The following is a 22,219-nucleotide window of genomic DNA, read 5'->3' on the forward strand; positions in this document are numbered from 1 at the left end:
TCCCATATGTTTCAGAATTACATCCTGATAAGCACTATTAGTTCATTTGATATTTGTGTTTTCGAAATTCTAAGAAAATGGTAAGCTGATATATAGAGTTATTTGTTTCACATCACCCACAGCCATCGCGAATTTATTGATTTTTTTTTCTATTATTGAGGCTGCACACAACAAGGTTCATACGCCTTAGCCTTGAAAAGGACTAATTTGAAGATCAGATCGAATAGTTCGAGGATTGAACTCATCAACGTTCGTTCAGTAAGAGAACGTCAATTTGGGCGGGACGAAGTCCGCCGGATCAGCTAGTTTATTAATAAAATATGTCATGGCAATGTGATATGACGTTAATTCAATGTTTCTCATATTCTTCTCTTATCGTTCCGTGTATTTTTGCTAGGGAGGAATATTATACTCTATCAATGATCTAAGCCATTCGCATTTCTACTCATATCCGTCTCCGTTTGCTTCGACGCAAAAGGGACCACATACGATGTTTATAAGTAAATTATGATATTACACTCTAGATCGCATATCACAGCGGACACAATTGTATTCTCGTAACCACATTTTTCCATACTTTTGCCTATATTAAAACTTAGCCTTTGTGGTACCTCAATTAACTTATTATTTTTACAGGTGCTAATATTAAGTTTTCGTATATTACAAAAAAAGAAATAGAACATGCTAACGTATAAAATTTGAAATATATCCTAATTATTAACAAGATTTTCCCATTCGAAATACTGTGTGATGATTCTATCCTATCGTTTGTGTGTATTGCACATTCATCAAACACTTTGTCTTACGGCAGTGATGCGTTGCGAAAGGGTCACCCGCTGTTATCGCACGGGAAAATCTCGATATCTCGTATTGCAGAGAGAAAGAGTGAAGAAAAGCGTGCACCGAAAGAAAGTCTTATAATTTTCGAACTAATGAATGCCTAAAAGCGTTGTTTTTAAACTAACTAGCGCTAAAAGCATGAAGAGAGTCAACGGCCAATGGTGACTTGCTACCATAACACGGGTAGCTCCGCTAACATGCTGTTGGTCCTCGGTGGTAACGTCTACGATTGGCTCTCGCTGCTTTGGTAATCGCTGGCACTTCATCCATTCGTGGGCCGACGGTAGCGGATCGGCATGGTCTACACTCATTCGCAGATCGTTGAAGCGCCAGTAGCCCTTCCCCTTGAAGAAGTACGTCTTGCCGTCACGATACTGGAAGGCCGAGTCGATGTTGTAACCAATGCCCTTCCACATGGACATGTCCCGGGGATAGTCCAGCTCGACGTGGTTCGCCTCTTCGTCGAATCTGAAAAAGCGGGATTATGTTTAGGGTATTAATTGACGCCAAGGGTGACAGAATTTACCTCCAATACAATCGTCCACTGTACAGGTAAGTTCTATTATTGTAACTCCAAACGAGCGCAGCGTCGATTCGGTCGATACTTTCGGGCAGTCCCAAATGCGTCAGTGGTTTTGGATATCCTGGCTCCAGATGTTGTGAATTGAAGACGTAGTATTGCTTACCTGTTAAGTTAAGAGCAGTTCCATTTAAATTCGATTTTTTTCGATTTGGCTCAAACGAAGACACATTGTTCATGACCGAAAAAGACAATTTGCATCGTCGGTTTTCCTTTTTTTTCTCTCTTTAACCTACTTTTGAGGAAAGCCTAAGCAGAAATTGCTTGAAAATTTTCAAAAAAATATAACTCAAAAACGGTTGGTCCGATTGATTTGGTGTCTTCCGTAATGTTTTAGGTTATTAATGGGGTTATATGGAGAAAGTATGAATTGTTAAAAAAGTTTTATTTTATTTCAAAAGTAACACTCAAAACTCAATTTCTTTAAAAGGTGTTTTTGATTTTCTATATATATCTTAGTGCAGCGGACAACTAAGAGGCTGTCCACATGCCACCTGAACAACTTTAGGGGGGATAATGTCCACGCTTGTCCACGGAGAGGGGGGTGGGGTTAGGGGAGAGGGAGGCAAGTTGGCGAGGGAGGCAAGATGACGAATCGGTAATTTGACCCGATGTAATGAAGGTAGCGTCACCTTCTTTTTACTGAAGATGCATCATAACAAGGCCAAACTTTGTACTCGGTAACTCTGCCGAAAACGTTATCACAAAAAAGTGAAAAATAAAAATGTGAAAAATAGTGATTTGGTGATTTTTTTTTCGGATTTTCAAATTTCATTATCCACTTTATGAGAAAAGTTTAAATTTCAAAATAATTTTATACATGATAAAGGTACTCTATTGTACATAATATGTTTGTTTCCGGCGAGTATCAATCATTAATTTTTTTCAGCTAAATTTTTTTACTGAAAATGTCACTTGGGGTCAAGTTGGCGAACTGCAACATTATGTTAATTTTTGGGTTTTTATTGCAGATGGTTAGAACATATAAGCGGAAAAGAGACCAATGTTGGTCGGACACCATTTTGGAGAATGCTATGAAAGCTATAGAAGAAGGTTCGTCTGTTCTGGGTGCTTCAAAACAGTTCGGTGTGCCAGAATCAACTTTGAGACGTTATCGACGAAAATATCCAGACATGGAGGTTATATTTTCAATTCGGCATTTGCGTTCCCATGCTCTTTATGTAAGAAATATTAAATCTGTATCAATTTCAGGATACGCCGTCCAATAAAGGTCGCTTTAAAGCCACATTCAGCGACTTTCAACTAAAAGAGCTGTATGATTTTGTGGTCGCTGTTGATCAGCGAGCGTTTGGTCTTACAAAGGTCCAGTTTGGAAGAATTGCCTATTCGTTTGCGGTTAATAATGGCGTAGAGTACCCTTTCAAAGGAACATGCGCTGGACGGACATGGGTTGAAATGTTTATGAAGGCTCTTAAGCTATCTTTGAGAAAGCCAGAAAATACTTCAGCGGCTCGATGAATGGCATTCAATAAAGAAAATTTCGACTTATTTTTTCGAACTTGTGACATTTACAATGTTGATGAAACTGGCGTTTCCGCTGTTCCAACCATGGATAAATGAATAATTTGTGTTACATTTTGTTGATTTTTAGGTGATCAAACCATGTTCGCCAACCTGTCTCCAAGCATTCGCCATCTTGCCTCCACGTGGAGGCAAAATGGCGAAGTCGACGCTTTTTGTGCAAAGTTTTTTGGTGGGCAAGGTTTTTAGTTTTTTCGCCAATCCAATAGATAATATGATAGAAAACACGTCAGGCTATAAGAATCAGCATCAACATTAGAAAATATATATATATATATATATATATATATATATATATATATATATATATATATATATATATATATATATATATATATATATTACAAGATCCAGGGCTCGCCAAAGCTTAACGTCGCCAACTTGCCTCCCTCTCCCCTATAGATAATGTCATGAAGTTTCGTGTATTCTACATGAAACTCACATAAACGATGAGCGATCAGGCTTCTATTGGTAGTAGATGATCATTGTTTTCAACTTCTAAGCTACGTCATATTTGAGCATAAACTGATCTCTGTGTTATAGGTCCAGGACTACGTGAGAGTAAATTTGACATGGTGAACTGCTGATACATCTCTATCTGCAGAGTACATGTGGGATGTTGATAACATGATGAAATGACCGGAATATTTAGAGGATTTTTCAAATAATTTGAGAAGGACTTAGCGAAACGAGTGCTATACAAAATTTTATAATACCTACTCAAGAACAGATCATTGTATACTTTACACGAAAATCAAAACCTCTTAATGTCATTCGCATCTCAAAAGAACTAACGCAGAAATTTTCCAAAGTTACTGAAATTACTCGGATGGGGCCAGACAAATTACGAGTTGTCGTCTCTTGCAGGACCCAAGCGAATGCAATAACGCGCTGTGATCTCTTTGCGATTGAGTATCGCGTATACGTACCCTGTTGCAACGTTGAAATAGACGGTGTAATAAACGAAAAGGGTTTGACTCGAAAAGAGATACTCGATGGTGTCGGTCGCTTCAAGAACTCCTCACTTAAAAGTGTGAAGATTCTTGAATGTGATCGACTGAAGTCTGTGTCACTTAAAAATGACAAACGAGTTCTCAATCGGACAAACTCTTTTCGTGTGACATTTGAGGGTTCCGCTCTTCCAAACTACGTTGCAATAGGTGCACTTCGTTTACCTGTTCGGTTGTTTGTACCCCGGGTAATGAAATGCAACAAATGTATGCAACTCGGTCACACGGCCGCCTATTGTTGCAATAAACAACGTTGCGCAGATTGTGGAGAGAGTCATGATGGGACTTCTTGCGCAAAAGAGCGCAAGTGTCTTCATTGCGACGAGGCTCCACATGATCTTTCTCAATGCCCGGTGTACATACAACGAGGGGAAAAACTCAAGCGTCCCTTAAAGGAACGTTCCAAGCGGACTTATGCAGAAATGCTTAAGAGTTCCGCTTCAACGACTCAGGACAATCCCTACTCCATTCTGCAGAACGACGAGCCTGTTGCAGACGCTCCCAATGCAGGAAGTTCCGGTACATCGCAGGGTGCCATTAGGAAAAGAAAAATTACTTCTTTTCCCTCACTCCCCAGAAAGAAGACCGAAACTTCCCAAATTGGAATGAAACCTTGTATCGAACGTGCTGAGAATAGACCGAAGCAAGTACCTCCTGGTTTAAGCGGTTCTTCTACGCACCAGGGGTCCTCAGCACTTCCCGGAGCAGAGCCCAACACGTCTGTTCCTTTTTCGCGGTCGAGGCAACAGCCACAATCTGGCTTGCTTGCGCTTTCTGACCTGGTGGACAATATTTTAAATGCTTTAAATATAAATGACCCTCTTAAAAGCATAGTATTATGTTTGCTCCCGATTGTGAGAACATTTTTGAAAGAAAAATGTGGTTTTTTAGCAGCGTTCATTTCCCTCGATGCCTCATTCAGTGCAAGAGGTCAAGGATTTGACCACTGTAATACAGTGGAATTGCAGAAGCATCATCCCTAAACTAGATCAATTTAAATTTTTAATTCATAGTTCTAACTGTGATGTATTTTCCATCTGTGAAACATGGCTTTCTTCAGCCGACGAACTGAATTTCCACGATTTCAACATTATTCGCCTCGATCGAAATGACTCGTTTGGTGGCGTACTATTGGGGATCAAAAAATGTCACTCCTTCTATAGAGTCACTCTCCCATCGATGACAGGCATTGAAGTTGTCGCTTGCCAGACACAAATCAATGGCAAAGACCTCTGCATTGCCTCGATATATATTCCTCCAAGAACTATGGTTGGCCGCCATCAGTTTTTTGATATCATCGAGGCACTGCCGGAGCCGCGGCTAATCTTAGGTGACCTCAACTCCCATGGAACAGCATGGGGTTCACTCTACGATGACAACCGTGCCACTTTGATTTATGATCTGTGCGACAACTTCAAATTGACAGTTTTGAATACTGGGGAAGCAACTAGAATAGCCAACCTTCCTGCACGGGCAAGTATGCTAGACATATCACTTTGCTCTTCTTCGTTATCCCTGGATTGCACGTGGAAGGTAATCCAAGATCCCCACGGTAGTGACCACCTGCCAATAATTTTATCGATCGCCAATGAATCAGGTTCTCGTGAGTCAGTCGATATTGCGTATGACCTCACGAAAAATATTGACTGGAGAAAATTTGCAGAAATAATATCTGAAGCACTTATTTTAATGCATGAACTTCCTCCACTCGAAGAGTATAATTTTATATCGAGTTTGATTTACGAAAGCGCACTTCAAGCTCAAAAGAAACGTGTTCCTGCTACCACTTTCCGACGTCGTCCTCCATCACTTTGGTGGGACAAGGAGTGTTCAAAGGTCTACCTTGAAAAATCATCCGCTTTCAAAAAATTCCGGAAAACTGGACTAGTGGAATGGTTTCGAAAGTACCAAGCTCTAGAAGCCAAACTAAAAGGTCTGATTAAATAAAGCAAAAAAGCGTGGATATTGGCGGAAGTTCGTCAAAGGTTTGTCAAGGGAGACCGCTATGAGCACTCTTTGGAATACGGCTAGGAGAATGCGTGGCTGGAACCATACAAATGAAAGTGAGGAATACTCTGACCGTTGGATTTTCAAATTTGCAAGAAAGGTTTGTCCCGATTCCGTTCCTGCACAAAGCGTCGTACACGACATTCCGCTCCAATGCGACTATGAGATTTTTTCGATGGTAGAATTCTCAAAAGCCCTCCTCTCATGTAACAATTCAGCCCCTGGGTCGGACAAGATTAAATTCAACTTGTTGAAGAAGCTTCCCGACTTGGCGAAACAGCGTTTGCTGAACTTGTTCAACAAGTTTCTGGAGCTGAATATTGTCCCACATGACTGGAGGCAAGTGAGAGTGATAGCCATACGAAAACCCAACAAGCCGGCTTGCGATCACAATTCGTATAGGCCGATTGCAATGTTATCCTGTATTCGTAAATTGTTAGAGAAAATGATTCTGCTTCGTTTGGACAAGTGGGTTGAAACGAACAATTTGCTGTCAAATACGCAATTTGGCTTCCGCCGATGTAAAGGGACGAACGATTGTCTGGCGCTGCTATCTTCTGAATTCCAAATCGCATTTGCTCGCAAAGAACAAATGGCTTCCGTTTTCCTCGATATCAAAGGGGCATTTGATTCAGTTTCCATGGAAATTCTCTCAGAGAAACTTCATAATCGTGGACTTTCACCAATTCTGAATAATTTCCTGTACAATTTACTGTCAGAAAAGCACATGTTTTTCAATCATGGCAGCTTGAAATCTTCTCGATACAGTTTTATGGGCCTACCACAAGGCTCCTGCCTAAGCCCCCTCTTGCACAGTTTTTACGTCAATGATATAGATGATTGTCTAACTAGAGACTGCACGCTGAGACAACTTGCAGACGATGGAGTTATTTCCATCACGGGTACTAATCCCGTCGTTCTGCAAAAGTCGTTGCAAGATACCCTGAACAATCTGTTCACGTGGGCCCTCAAGCTGGGTATCGAATTCTCTACGGAGAAAACTGAAATGGTCGTTTTTTCTAGGAAGCACGAACCCGTCCAATTCCAGCTTCACCTATCCGGCAAAACGATCCAACACTCTATGTTTTTCAAATACCTGGGTGTATATTTTGATTCTAAGTGTACCTGGGGGAGACACATTGCGTATTTGAAACAGAAATGCCAGCAAAGAATCAATTTTCTCCAAACAATAACCGGAACATGGTGGGGCGCCCATCCAGGAGACCTCATTCAGTTGTACAAAACAACGATATTATCAGTGTTAGAATATGGCAGTTTTTGCTTCCGATCAGCTGCCAGGATTCATATTCTCAAGCTGGAGAGAATACAATATCGTTGCTTGCGTATAGCCATGGGGTGTTTGCATTCGACACATACGATGAGTCTCGAAGTTTTGGCAGGAGTACCCCCGCTTACTCTTCGGTTCACAGAATTATCCTACAGATTTCTCATCCGTTGCAAGATCATGAATCCATTGGTGATTGATAACTTCGAAAATCTACTCCAACTGACTCCTCAGTCAAGTTTTATGTCTTTATACCATGAGTACCTTACCCACGACGTGCACCCTTCACCAGGCATCTCCAACCAAGTTTGCTTCCCATACTTCTGCAATTCCTCTGTCATTTTTGATCTGTCCATGCGACAAAAAATCCATGGAATCCCAGATCATCTACGCTCCGATTATATCCCGCCGATATTTTCGGCAGAATATGGGAAAGTTAGATCTGATAAAATGTTCTTTACTGACGGTTCATACATAAACGGGTCCACTGGCTTCGGCATCTTCAATGAAAATTCCAGTGCCTCTTTCAAACTCAAAGATCCTTGTTCCGTGTATGTTGCTGAACTGGGTGCGATATACTACGCACTGGGGATCATTGAAACATTGCCCATCGACCACTATTTTATTTTTTCAGACAGTCTCAGCTCAATAGAGGCAATCCGCTCAATGAAGGTTGATAAACGCTCATCTTATTTCCTAACTAGAATAAGACAACTATTGAGTGTTTTGGTCGAAAAATTATTCAAGATTACCTTAGCATGGGTTCCCTCTCATTGCTCGATTCCGGGGAATAAGAAAGCGGACTCGCTAGCTAAGGTGGGCGCTTCAGAAGGCACACTTTTTGAAAGGCAAATTGCCTATAATGAATTTTTTCACATTCCTTGTCAGGACACACTCGTTAGTTGGCAGCGCATGTGGAGTGAAGATGAGTTCGGTCGTTGGTTACACACGATTATCCCTAAGGTCTCGACGAGTGCATGGTTCAAGGGATTGAATGTAGGTCGTGATTTCATTCGCGTGATATCTCGGCTTATGTCCAATCACTACAACCTAAACGCGCATCTCTATCGCATTGGGCTCGCAGCAAACAATCTTTGTGATTGTGGCGATGGCTACCACGACATCGAGCATGTTGTCTGGGCGTGTATCCGGTTCCATACTGCTCGCTCTCAGCTCTCTAGAGCACTGAGAGCACAAGGCAGACAATCGGAGATCCCCGTCCGGGATATCTTAGGTAGCCGTGATCCTGATCTTCTGCTTCATCTATACCTGTTCCTCAGGAACGCCGATGTCAACGTTTAATGATGTTTCCTTCGTTGTGTCCCCGTTTTATATCCCTCCTATCCGATCGATAAACTTTTACTTAGTCGCGGCAATACATACACACACTCTTTACAGATACACGGGCCAAAGGTTGTGCAGTCCACTGATCATTCAACAAGAGCCAAAGGTTGTACCGCTCATGACAACTCTACACGAACTGATGATTGCGCCGGTTAGTGACCATTCTATCCTGGATTCCTCGAGTCGAGAAAGACGCACCACGCTAGATATGAGGTACAGACTAGGGGGGCGTTGCTGATTAAGGGTCAGCTGCATCCCAATAGGAAGTATCCCGTGTCGGGCACACGTACAGAGCATTGGAGACAGCAACATCCGAATTACGAAAACACTTGTAATACTAACCTCGAGCCAACCGCGAGTAATCGGTTACATATTACTAACATAGATAATAAGAAAAATTGTCAAAGTATTGAACTCCCGGCCCCGTGAGGCTAACGCCATATGAGCCTTGATAAAAATATATATTTTGGAAAAAAAATACTCAAGAACAGAGTTCATGCGCAGAACTCTGTACTGAATGAAGCAGATTCAGTCCATCTTCTCCGATGGGCAGTACCCTCGTTCCCAAATGTTTCCCGGATTTAGCATCTATTTTGCGACGTTATCTTTGATACAGCTGTGTTAGGTGTGCTCAGCACCGGAGAGCAGTTTTTTAAGGATCACATTGTCCTACGAAATATTAGGATGTTACATGTGAGATTTCTGTTAATTAGCAAATGTTATTACGACCTTTGTGTTTTTTTTCAAGGAGGATTTGAATCCGGGATTAGATTACAGCATCTGCACCACAGCCAAGAGGAAAATCCTATTAATACGATCAATGTTATGGTCGAAGTCACAAGCGATAAGTCTTCCTGTTTTATATTTGTAATTAAACTTGACAAATCTACGTTCTATGGAATTAATCGCATTGAAAATATTTTTCTTCAAATTGGAGCATTTTAGGCACTATTGACTATTGTTTTCTTTGTTCTAATTTTCGTTTCTATATCTGAACTGGTATCTCGCAGTCAAAGTTCAGTGAAGAAGTATGCCTAAATCCAGTTGTTTCTTCATTTGAATGCTTTCGACACATTTTTTTAATATTAAATCGATTAGCTTCAAATAAAACTACATTCAATTGCGCTGAATAATTACAGAAGTCTTCAGAAAAACTCTTTTCGACGCTCGTTTCTCGGAGATTTTCTGCAGGCGAATGATTTTATTGCCAAATAATTTTTTTCAGATGTTATTTCATGCTTGACTGTAACATTTTTTGCTTGATCGCGCAGTTTCACTGTTTAGGCTGTTATCATACTGGGATTATTACATGAATGAAAGAACAGATTTCCATACGCATTAGAACAAATGGGATGTAACAAGAACGAATTTTTGTTTTAGTAACTTTAACCCACCATTTCATACAATTGCCATAACCGAACGTTTCCTGAAGCCAACGATTCCACATATTTTCAAACTCTCAGAATTATTGGTAGTAAGTGGTGTAATAATTACTACATAAATGAAAGAATCAAAAAATAAAAGACAACCGTTACTACTAATAAAGCCCATTGGCATTATTTTTTTTTAAATTTAAGATTATGATCAGAGTAAAACGATTTCAATGTTGCAGGCCCCGAAAGTAAAGCAGTTTACGTTGTATCGAAAGAAAGAGAATTTTCTAGTGTCATTTTGCCTCGTGAGCGCTCTGAAAATCATCTGGATATTCAATGCAGAATGGTCGCTGAGAATTTGTTAATAAAACATATTTTCTCAGCGCTCTTAGCCGATATATGGAATGGAACGCGTCCTCTGAAAATTTTCCTAACGATTACGGGAAATGTTTTGTTTTGGACTGACAACAACAGTCAAATGGCGATACTGTAGCTGGACGAGGGGTATAGTCAATGTCCACGCTTAGGGGGGTATCTAAAATCGTGCTTTTTCTGTCCACGTGGTATGTGGACAGCCCCTAATGAAATTTGTTGCACAGTGCGCCAAAATGGAGAAAAACTGGACAAAAAAGCAATAATTATTTTTTTAAATTGCTAAGAAACATTCTTATAACTGTTTTAAACCCCGATTTTATGAAAGTAAGCATAGTTTGCAGTCAAAGGGGTGCACGGCAAAATTTTGCTAAATGCTACGGTCTCTGAGATACAGTGATTTTGAAAGAAAATTTTCTGAAAATTCTTAACATTTGATCTTGGATGTCTGGATGTTGCAGCGCCTAACAAATATTACTTATTGCACTGGGATCAATATGAAAAAAGTAGACAAAAATATTATAAGTTTAGAAAACAATAAAATCACGAATAAAAAGCAATCAAATTGTGAAATACATTCAAATCGATTTACGATAATGAAATATGAGACTCTACTCATCAAGTTATTCTTTTCGACGGGAACATATTTCATTTTCTTAAATCGATTTAAAAATATATCACAATTGGTTGCTTTGTTCTTTACAATAACTAAAATTTTTGTTATGCGCTGTAACATCCAAATCAATGCAAACATTAAATGATTATTTTATGAGAAAATTCTTCTCGGCAAATACGAAAAAATGATAAGGTTTGGTATAATGTATATTTTTTCACACAACCTTATAACATAAAAACTAACCACATCATTTAATTAAATCAAGCATTGCAGTCGAAAATTACCTACCCTTTTAGGAATTTTTTTTTCATATTAAAAAGACAGGAAAACGACCAAAAGTTGGTAATTCTCAGTAAATTTTATTTTGAAATCACTGTATTGAGAAATTCCAATTGAAATCGACAAATAAAAAAACATGAGTATTTTTGATTCGAACGAAAGTTTATATTCTTTTTGTGTTGGAGAAAATATGGGCTTTCCACAGCATTTGTGTAGTGTGTGTAAGTGTAACTCAAGTGTAACTTTTGAAAAAGGGCGTATCGATTTTAGTGAAAGAAATCTTTGATAATTTATATCTAAAATACTATGAGTCCTACCGAAAAAGTGCCTTAGAAATAGTTATAGAGTATTATCGTGAAAAAATAGGACATTTTTTTTACAAAAAAAACTTTTATTTGCCCTATCTAAAATATATATATTTTTTATTTATTTTTATTTTTTCATATAAAATAAAAGGCATGTGGAAAATTTGAAGAATGAGTATAAGATTGTAAAACAATTTTTGGCGAACTTCGTGAAACATCGAATTTTTATGAATTCTCGAAACATGGAATTTTTGTATGTTAACAATCATTTTTAGCCACAAATTATGAATCTTGATGTGATTTAAAATAAAAAAGCTCTTCATCAATCTCCTTCTAAATGCAGCCAGTATCGAGATATTCAAAAAAATATTTCTAATTTATTGTCTTTTTCAATTTTGATTTTTTTAAAAATTCATATAAGTATTTTTAAATTTTTATAATTTTATTTACGTAAAATAGAATTTCTGTAGAAAATTTAAAAAATGAGTCCAACATAGTTAAACTATTTTTAACGAACTTTGTGGAACATCGAATTTTCATGAATTTTTGAAACTTCGAATTTTTGTAAGTTAACAATCATTGTTAACCACAAATTATGAATTCTGATGTGATTTAAAACAAAAAAAACTCTTCATCAATCTCCTTCTAAATGCAGCCATTCTCGAGATATTTAAAAAAAATATTTCTAATTTATTGTCTTTTTTATAGTTAATAGTTAATGTCGTATTATACCACCATGTTCATGAAATTTTATGAATTTACTTATAATTTTCAACAACTTTTCCAATTACATCATTATGGTACAAATATATGTTCAGGATTTACGTTGAAAAACATTTGAAGACATGTGGGTTAATACAAAACGTAGTGATACGCCCTTCTCAAAAGTTACACTTAAGTCAAAAAGTCCCAAATGCTGTGGAAAACTCATATTTCCTCCAACCCAAACAGAATACAAACTTTCGTTCGAATCAAAAATACAACTTTTTAAAATCTGCAGTTTTAGTTCGATTTCATTTGGAATTGCACTATATACAGGATTCGATTAGATACAGTGAAAGGAAGACGGATATAATCGAGTCCGCCCTGTATTTCAATAAGTACGCTACGTAAGACGATTCTGTTACTTTCATTTAAAAGATGAGAAAATTTAGTATAGGAAATAGTTGTGAAACATCTAAATTAGTTAATTTAAATAATAGTTTGGAAGTGAAAAACTTAGAAGATAGTGGTTTTCGAAGTGTAAACAATAGCTGGCGATTTTTCAATTAAAAGTAATCAATTAATTTTTACAAAACTTTTACAAAAACTTTTTTTTTCAAACTGTCGTGTCTAAAATATTATATAATCGAATCATATATAATCGAGTTTGTATACAATCGAGTCCGACCTGTATGAGAAACATTTCAACAATTTTCAAAAATTCAAATTTACAAAGGAAATAACTTTTTTGTCTATTATTCTCCATTTTGGCACACTGCAATAAACGCTGCAATATTTGATATTTGTAAAAAAATCAAAAACAACATTAAGTGTTATTTTCGAAATAAAACTGAAATTAAACATTTTCTAACAGTGCACACTTTCTCCATATAGCCCCAATAATAACTTAAAACATTGCTGAAGACTCCAAATCAATTGGACCAACCGTTTCTGAGTCTTATTGTTTTTGGAAATTTACAAGCAATCTACATAGGTTCTTTCTCTAAAGTAAGGCCAGAGTCAAACTGCCAAACCATTGATGCAAATAGTCCTATTTGGTCAAAAAGATTGCGTCTGCAAAATTCAAGCCAAAAAAATATGAAAATTTAAATTTATAAAAACAATCTTCATTCGCGTTGGGAACAAAATATGGGAATATCGGACAGTTGCTCTGGGATCATCAGGAAAGTAAAACCTACCAATGAAGAACACAATCTTTTGGTGCTTGTTCTCGTACACGCTGTCGATTCGTTCGAAGTCTTTCGGCAGTCCGAAGAACATACGTTCGATTTCGGTCGGTGGTCGGTGTTGAACATCGTTTTCGAAGATTCGCCACAGATAGCGGTCCTTGAAGATGAACAGCTCGTTGCGGATGAGTGTGATGGCATCGTAGTTGGTATCGCAAGGACTGGGTACCCGCGGAAGCGGAGGTCGTGTGGCGGGAAGATGCGTCCGATGGTGATGATGATGATGGTGAACCTTAGTTGGGGTTGGAATGTGATGAGGTTCATCGGTTTCAGTTTCCCGTGGGTACGTGGGTTGTTCCTTGTAGACACGTCTCGTTGGGTAGGTTGTTCCGACGACGGTGGGTCTGTCCGGATAGTAAATGCGTCGCCGAGGAATTTCCGTTGTGGTTGTGACTACTGTGGGTTTTCTCGGGTAGGATGGATAATTTGGACCAAGGCCTTCCCAGGGATGACCATTCTGATCCTTCCGTGGATAGTATCGCTGAGTAGGTGGCCTCCGTGGGGCTGGAGTTGTTGTGGTTGTTGTAGTACTGGTCGGTGGAGGGGTGTGACGTTCGGGATTTCGTCCATAAGTTTTCTTTTTCGGACCGTAAATACCTTGAATTCCAAGGCGGTCATCCTCGGGGATAGAATCCTTCCCACGATAGGAAATGTGATGCCAAGGAAACATAATCGCTTCCTTCACGGATGAGTGTCCAAGTCCTAGCGAGTGTCCAAACTCGTGGACAGCGACATCGAAAAGTCGGGTGCCTAGAATTGAAGACCATAATTAACCCTCATGTTTACTGATATTTCTATCGGCTTACCATCGGTCCCTAGTGGCTCATTCAGCAACCATTTTTCTTCTTCGTCAAAATGCGCATCACCGCCGATTCCCGTCCCCGGATAGAACGCGTGGGCTAGAATTTTGCCGGGCCCATCGAATTTGTATCCATCACCGTGGAATTGGCGCGCGAAAAGAACCTGTATATCCGCCTCGCTGCTGTATACCTCCCGGAAAGTAAGATTCGCATTCTGGGCCCACAAGTCCAACGCCTCGTGCAGCACCCGTCTGACCTGGCCGGCATCCAGATCGGTCATAGATTGATTTACCAAGCTGAAACGGAAGCGAGAACAACGGTGTTAAAAATATCGCTGCTATATTGGTATCAATAAAATGCGGAATGAATCTATTTAGAATTTTAAGCTGGAAATCAAACAGAGCAGTGTATAAATAAATTAATGGGGACCATGAGATATGCATTTGCCAGTAGAGTCAACTTTGAAAACATGCACTCCTGATGGGGGACACACGGTCTCACGTAACCCATTCGCTTAACGTTTGCTGAGCGAGCGGTGAAAGAGCGCAGTGACATAGAATGTTTGTGTATTTTGGAATTTGATCAATTTTCGATATGAGCTCTGAGGTGGGGACGCTATCCGTACACAGCCGTATGCACCGCCTGATGAGCGGACTTCTTTTGTATGGGGTCCGGATGCTTGTGCACCGGTGTCGGCATCGGGATGGGACGGGGCGGAGTTGTTTCAGGATTGGTAATTTAAGTGATGGAGACGAAATGAATCATGAAATTGTCGGTGGTATATGCTTTAACACGTTTTGTTTGCCTTGTGATGCGGCAAACTCGAGTGATGCTGTATGCGTCGATGGCATCGTTTGGAGCTTTAATTGGTTGTCATTGGACGATCGTTAGTATTTTTGGAAAAGAACAATGATGATGGTCGGTTTGAAATTTGTTTCGGTGGTGTGTTTGCCAGCTTTAATTGCTTAATAACATTCGAGTCGAACAAAAGGCTGTTCGGGGGCATTTCGATGTTTTTTATCTGGAGCATTGAATCATAATTTATTATATACATTGTGACGAATGAACATTGTTTGGATGCCATTCGGAAATGTGGATATGGGAAATCGTTTATCATTCGATGCGATTGGGAATGGCAAATAAATATGTTCTGATGAAGTAATCACTTTTATTTGGTGGGTGCTTCATTTTTTTCAGATTTTTTTTGTTCTACGAGGGTTGCTCGATATATTTTGATGTGATAGTAAAAATACATATGAGCTATTCAAAATAGCTTCGAAGATTTTTTGAAATGTGATTTTGAAGGCATCAACCGCGTCTTTAGGCAAGGAAAACCTTTGGAGCACGTGATTTGTTTTTGGTGTAGGGGAATCAGAAGAAGTCTGTGGACTGAATTGAGACAGTAAGGTAGATGATCAATCAATTCGATGTTTTGAGTGTCCACTAAGTCAGTTGTTCGAATGCTGGTCGGGTGAAACTCGCGTTGTTATGATAGAAAATGGAGAAAAAAGATAAATGGTGACTTTTTTCCCATAATTTTTCAATCACTTATAACAATTAGAGGGTTATGCGTCATCAACAGAACGGGCGAACTCATGTTGACCTTTTTTTTTCAAAGATACGTGTAAGCTAAAGTGACCAGATGGTCAGAGGTCTAACGCGGGACACAAAAAAAACAAATCGTTATGTATATACGTTATGTGAACATAAATCATAGTTTAGCGAGTCTCATTTATTCGTGAAACTCTTAACATGTGTCCTTGCAATTAAACCTGATCTGAGTTATTTCTTCCTAAGTATCGGAACTCAGTTGTGATTTTTTGGTGGTTTAGATTTTGCTCATGCCTGAAAATCACTCGCTCAGTCAGACTATTTAAGCCTGGAAAGCACGATTCAAATTCTATAATTTTCTTCAAATTACCAAATTGGAAGCTCGAAAATTCCAATCCATTTTTCATCGATTTTAGTGCTAACGTATGCATTAAAAAATCAACTAATTTCGGATGGCTATTAAAAAAACTACAAAATATAATTTAATGGAACAAATTTTGCTGAAATCCTACGTTTATTAAGCCTATAATAAAATGGATTTAAGGCTGTTGACGCAGCCTTGCACTGTCAAGCAACTTGATGATTTTTTCATACTGCCAGCTCCACTCTACAGCAAAGGAGTTGAACATCCTGAAGCATTTTGTGTCCGCCAGATATAGCCGATCTGGTATTTACAACATCCTCTCCCTGCCACTTGTTAAGCCGGGAGATCGAAGAAACTGACCAAACGGTGAAGGAGAATCTGGCCAAAATGGACATTTTTATGTGGAAAGGTCAGACCTTTCCGGCGAAAGAATTGAAAAACTTCTCTTCGTGCTCATAATGAAAGACGAGACGTACTTGATACTAGAATTCAACGAATGACAGGGGACCGGGTACTTTACGTTCCCCAGGTAAGCGATGACGTTGAATATATCACCCACATCAAGTTCTCGAAGAAGGTCCTTCTCTGACAGATGTCAAAGTCGGTCTTCTTTCGAGTCACATGGTGAACGGGGAGATATACAGTACGAAGTGCTTGCCGGAAGTTGCGAAGGTGATGTGGTCTTTATGCCGAACCTGGGATCAGCCCATTATGCCAAAAGATCACTGGAGGATGGATCGGCTGGAGATAAATATCGTCGCCCGATAGAAAACTTTTGGGCGAAGGCCAAAATGGAGAGGCAGCTGACCACCCACGAAAAGGTAAAAGAACACGCCGACATTCATTTTTTCATCGGCCATGGTTGAGGTTCCGGCCAACTTCCGTAAGGCCGCCCAGTGCTTCATTTACGATACTTCATCAAACAATTCTACGATACTTCATCAAACAATTCTGCTAGAGGACCAAAGATGAACTTTTCGTCTGACTCACGTTGGTCCCTGCGGATCAATAGGAGACTTTTATAAAACCATTTTCCCATTTTGTTGCTGTCGTTTCCAGTTGACACTCTCTAAAAAAAATGTCCACTGTTGGTGCGATGTAACCAGCTCAACTTATTAACACGTTGGACGCCCAAAGTTTTTGAGTTTCTTGCAGAGCCCAACTTGCGATTAAATTATTAAACGAAGATTAAACTTAGTTTATATATAACTTTTACATGATCTAGCAATGTTTGTTTTCAATTGAAGACGATTTGATGACAATAACACATGCCAAAGTTATAGTTTAGAGGTTTTGCAAAAAACTGCAGTACAAACCATCCGTACTATAAATTAATGAAAAGTGTAGTATAAACAGTATAATATTATGGTTATGATTTTATTATTTTTCTTCATATCCTATAGTTACATTTAGGTGCTCATTCTATCAAATTCCTTCTAAAAATCCTACTCAATTTGAGCGAGGAAAGTGTCACCCATATCTGGGTGACGGGGCGTCGAAAGTGTTAATCTTTGAATGATTTGGAAGCTTGAACGGTCTGCCAAATAAAAGTTTTTTTTTTGAGGTTCGTCCATTTAAGACAATCAACGTGATCAAATCGTAATATTGGAATACAGGAAAACCTGTTTTTGTGCGGTTGCTTTTTATGCGATTTTTCATTTGTGTGACTGTTTAGGTGCGATTAGTTTGTGTGATTCAAGACCCAATGTCATAATGAAATCGCACAAACGAGAAATCACCCAAAAAGGGTCCGCACAAAAACAGGTTTGGCTGTATATTGATATCGCGGGACATTTTCGCTTCTTTTGCCAAATGCGGGACGTTTCGCGGGACGCAATCTTACGCGGGACATTTTGTTGAAATGCGGGACTGTCCCGCGTAACGCGGGACGTCTGGTCAGTTTAGTGTAAGCATTTGTCTCGAAGTGATATGCGCGCGAACAAGTTTTGTTAGATTTGGGTCGTATTGAGCACTGTTGTTTAGTTTTTCGGGCTCATATGTGAATATCCATGATACAACGCCTGCATGATCTCAATGCCATCTTGTTTAGCACCTAGATTGAATTTTCTCAACGTTCTTGTCTGTTTTCGTTTAATTGTGCGATATTCATCGCGAAACATGTAATATTGATGGTATTTAAGTGGAGCTAAAGTCCAGTATGTGCTAACCCGTCAAACAACCACACACAACACTCAATTCCTTAAAAAACGACATCCACCTCTCTCTGAATGTGGCAATCAATACGCTCTAACTGTCATTCTAACTACACACTAAATCTAGGATACCACATCCTCCCTCATTAAAATATAACGATACCAGAAAGGATCGTACAAAAAAAATCTCATTCATTCATCAGCTTTCTTCTGATTTTCCACGTGTCATGGCGCTTTGTGATATGTTCTCCGTTATCTGGTAATGCACCTTCAGACGAACAGGGTTTCTTAGGTGTTTTGTGTCAAAATGGCCGCCAGATCATTATGTTGATTCTGGAACTCCCTCCTGGGCTGTTTGAATGAAAATGAGAATAAATATAAAAAATGGAAAAAAAACTAACATCGCCCACATAATTATTTTTCAAAAGAAAAAATCCTAGTTTTTTTTACATTATCCTCGTCTACCGAATTGCTTGATTTCTAGATTCCATCCGTATATAATCGAGGTGTCTACCATTCATCTTAAATCGTTCAAGATTATTCTTAACTACATCGTTCATAATAAAGTTTCATCGCAATCTTCCATACAGAACGTTTGATCAGCGCTTGAATGAATTCTTCCTTTCGCTGCTCTAACTCCGGCTTGCGGATGTTTTGGGGCCAATTGTCTTCAGATGGCTTGAGCAGCCACGAGCCCGACGGCCATTTCGATGCCGCTTTTTCCTGCTTAACCTCTAGCACTTTTGTTTCTTCCGCAACACTATGCGATGTATCGACTTCCACTAAAGTTGTTCCTGGCCTTTCTCCATTCTCAACGCTTTCCAATTCCTCATTTGACACCTCCGGAGACGAAATATCACTCACCCGCCAAAATCCGCTCATCTTTACCGAAATTTAACAATGAATGTTGTAAACTGGTATCAGTGCATGGAATTTAAAATTTGTTTTGACGTCAACGTCATTTATGTTGGTTCCATTTCATCAGCGGGCTGCGTGGCTGTTTTTTTTTCAAATATTTAATTATTTCAATCAATTTATTTTTAATGTTTGTTCTTTTCTTTTATCCATGCACTTTTATTTGTTTGTTTTAAATATTCGACTACATAAATACATTTTATGTATATGCTGGTCTTGGGCATTTTTCCGACTCGGCTGTTCCATGAGCCTTATTCGGCGAATTTTGTTTGTTTTATTTTATTCATTTATTTTTAGTATAAGTTGGCCTTGGGCTTAACACAACTCAAATGTTGTGGCCCGGAGTTATACTCGACTCAAAACTTTTAGTACAAGTTGGCCTTGGGCTGAACCCGACTCAACTGAACCGAAACTCGATGTACAACTTTTCTGTACAAGTTGGCCTTGGGCTTAACACGACTCAACTGTTTTTCTGTTTCACGTTCCTAGCAACCTTTCTCGTCGGTCGCATTAGTACCTTCAAGGCTCTTAGTGTCGGTGTATGATGTGGGAAAATAGTCTACAATCATGCAATGCCACTGCCTTCGAGGACTGAGAATACAACTACTTTCTGGGCCTTCGCACCAGATAGATAATGGAAACAATACAACTGTCACCCGTCAAGAAAAAATAACCAACAGTTGCAAGATTTTATGAGAAACCTGACTCGAATCAACATGAAACCGTGAGTACCTTGAACATTGCTCTGTTTCATCCATATCAAATTAACACAGAACCCAAATAATGACGACACAATATGTTGCCTACCAATACCAAAATATATCGTCTACTACTCCACCTCGATATATATCTGATTGGTTTCATCTGTTTCTCTAAGGGTGGGTTTAGACTAGTGATATATTCATGTGAAGAAATATGATGAGATTTATAGAAATCGCATCAACCGTTTACACTAGCGTGAACTTATAAAATGAATATATTCATATTTTCGGTGAATTTATTCACCTCAAGTAGAACTGCATCCAATTTTAATGATTTCTCACCAGTGAGAAATTCACAAGCGTTTACATATGCTGAATTTATTCAAGTTATATACACCTCGAATAAGTGTATCATATTTATTCTCACCCGTTTACACCTATTTTCAAGTGAATAAATCCATCTATAGCTATAGACCTCCCTAATGTAAACCCGCCATAAGCCAGAAAAAAATATAAAATATATTCACATTCTTCTCTTTTTATTACTCACCAGTCTGAGAATTTGATTAAATTCATTCTCCTATCCACTGAATCTTGTATGGCAGGATCGCCAATGTGATAACCCGCCAAACAACCACACACAACACTCAATTCCTCAAAAATCGACCTCCATCTCTCTATGAATGTAGTAATCAATACACTTGAACTGTCATTCCAACTACACACTAAATCTAGGATACCACACAGTAATGTGTCAATTTCTCGATACATTACATGGGGATTCTGTTACCTACTTAAAAACAACATTCTTTCTCAGTGGCGTCGACTGAAGCTTTTGCACCCGGGGCGGAAGAGTTGATTTGCATCCCTCTTTCCACCAGAAAAGTAGAAACATTTGCACCCAGGGAATAGTCTGCGGTCCATTTTGATAATTTGTATTTCAATAGAAAAAGAATTTTCAATGGTAAGTTTGAAATGCTATTACAATTTCCCGATTCGATTACGATTTCCGCAAAATGCTTAATTTGATGAAAAATTGGAAGTATTTCCGTTTTTCATACTTTTGTTCGGTATATTTTGTGCCCCCACGCCGTCTATAACTTGCAACTAATGTACCGGCGGGACTCAATATTGATATACTATTCTCCTTTTTCTTCTTTCTTTATTTCACTAAGAACTCGAAAGTTCCTTCGTCTCTATTCGAAAAGCCGAAGTCTTAGCGATAAGGGAAATACTGCAACTTAAGTCAGCGAGTAGTTTACAGCGTTTTTCAAGGCTAGAGGGAAGTAATCGAAGCAAAATTGTAGTTAAGCGGTGAGCTAAACGGTAGCTTTTTTGTTCTCACTCGGACTCGCACGCCAGGGGAGGATTGCCCTGAACAGACTCATCATTGGATTTCAGATGTTTTACACCTTTTGACGTAGAACTACGTCTTTCATTAAGGGTGTCGAATCAGAAAACAGGTCACGTTTTTATGAAATAAAGTTAACGTTAATAACCATTTTTGCCGCGAAGGGATTTTGACGGTTTACATACCAAACGAATCGGAAATTCTCTAAGATTTGTTTTTTATTATATATATTACAATCCCCTGGTGTGTAAATTGTTTAAATTGATGAAAACTAGAAGCATTTCCATTTTCCCATACATTTGCCATTTGTGAGCTTCCCTACCAATGCCGTCAATAATGAGCAACTTATCGACGATCAACGAAGGGGAATGATTTAAAGTCTCAGTGAACAAAGAAGAAAAGAAGAAGAATCGCTCTAGATACGAAGCAATGAACATCACTTGTTCTTCCTTGTTTTGCGTCATCATATGTCTTCGTTTCGGATTGAGCTGTGGACGCGACCAAATTACTTACTCGCTGATGTCTTTGGCTTTGCAATCATTACATCAAACTAACGCCATTCCATTAAAGTTCTGAACTACACGATTGTGTGGGGAATCATCAACCTAGGCTATCATCGGCTCACCAAGAAAATAATTGTTCAGGAATTTTGTGTGTGATTTGGTTTCGTATGACAGTAACGAAATCTCCACCAAAGATGACAGCTAAGCTCATCGAGACTTTTTAGCACGCTCCCTGATATCCTGACGAATACTCAATTTATCCTGATTTTTCTGAAATGATCCTGATTTTTCCAGATTTTTTTAACTTTGAATTATTCGTAATAAATATACTGGTTTCCATGTCAAAGTTTTCTGTCATATAAACGGAAAAATATAAAAG

The 22,219-nt window shown here is 38.9% G+C and overlaps 1 protein-coding gene across 6 annotated transcripts in view; it reads right to left on the bottom strand.

The window, feature by feature from the left end:
* Positions 1-348: 348 nt before the first annotated feature.
* The window catches only part of LOC129771832 (matrix metalloproteinase-2), a 475,554-nt gene continuing 453,683 nt past the window's right edge, over positions 349-22,219 (bottom strand). For 5 of the 6 annotated variants that reach the window (XM_055775902.1, XM_055775905.1, XM_055775907.1 and 2 more), the window contains 4 exons: positions 14,309-14,598; positions 13,455-14,252; positions 1,367-1,526; positions 350-1,308 (listed from right to left, as the gene is read on the bottom strand). In XM_055775902.1, the coding sequence (XP_055631877.1) occupies positions 930-1,308; positions 1,367-1,526; positions 13,455-14,252; positions 14,309-14,598 (1,627 nt within the window). In that variant the 3' untranslated portion in view covers positions 350-929. Of the gene's footprint in view, positions 1,309-1,366; positions 1,527-13,454; positions 14,253-14,308; positions 14,599-22,219 lie in introns of all 6 variants that reach the window. The other variant, XM_055775901.1, reaches the window with a different exon arrangement.

The sequence above is a fragment of the Toxorhynchites rutilus genome, chromosome 2 (genome assembly GCF_029784135.1).
Source record: "Toxorhynchites rutilus septentrionalis strain SRP chromosome 2, ASM2978413v1, whole genome shotgun sequence".
Lineage (NCBI taxonomy): Eukaryota > Metazoa > Arthropoda > Insecta > Diptera > Culicidae > Toxorhynchites > Toxorhynchites rutilus.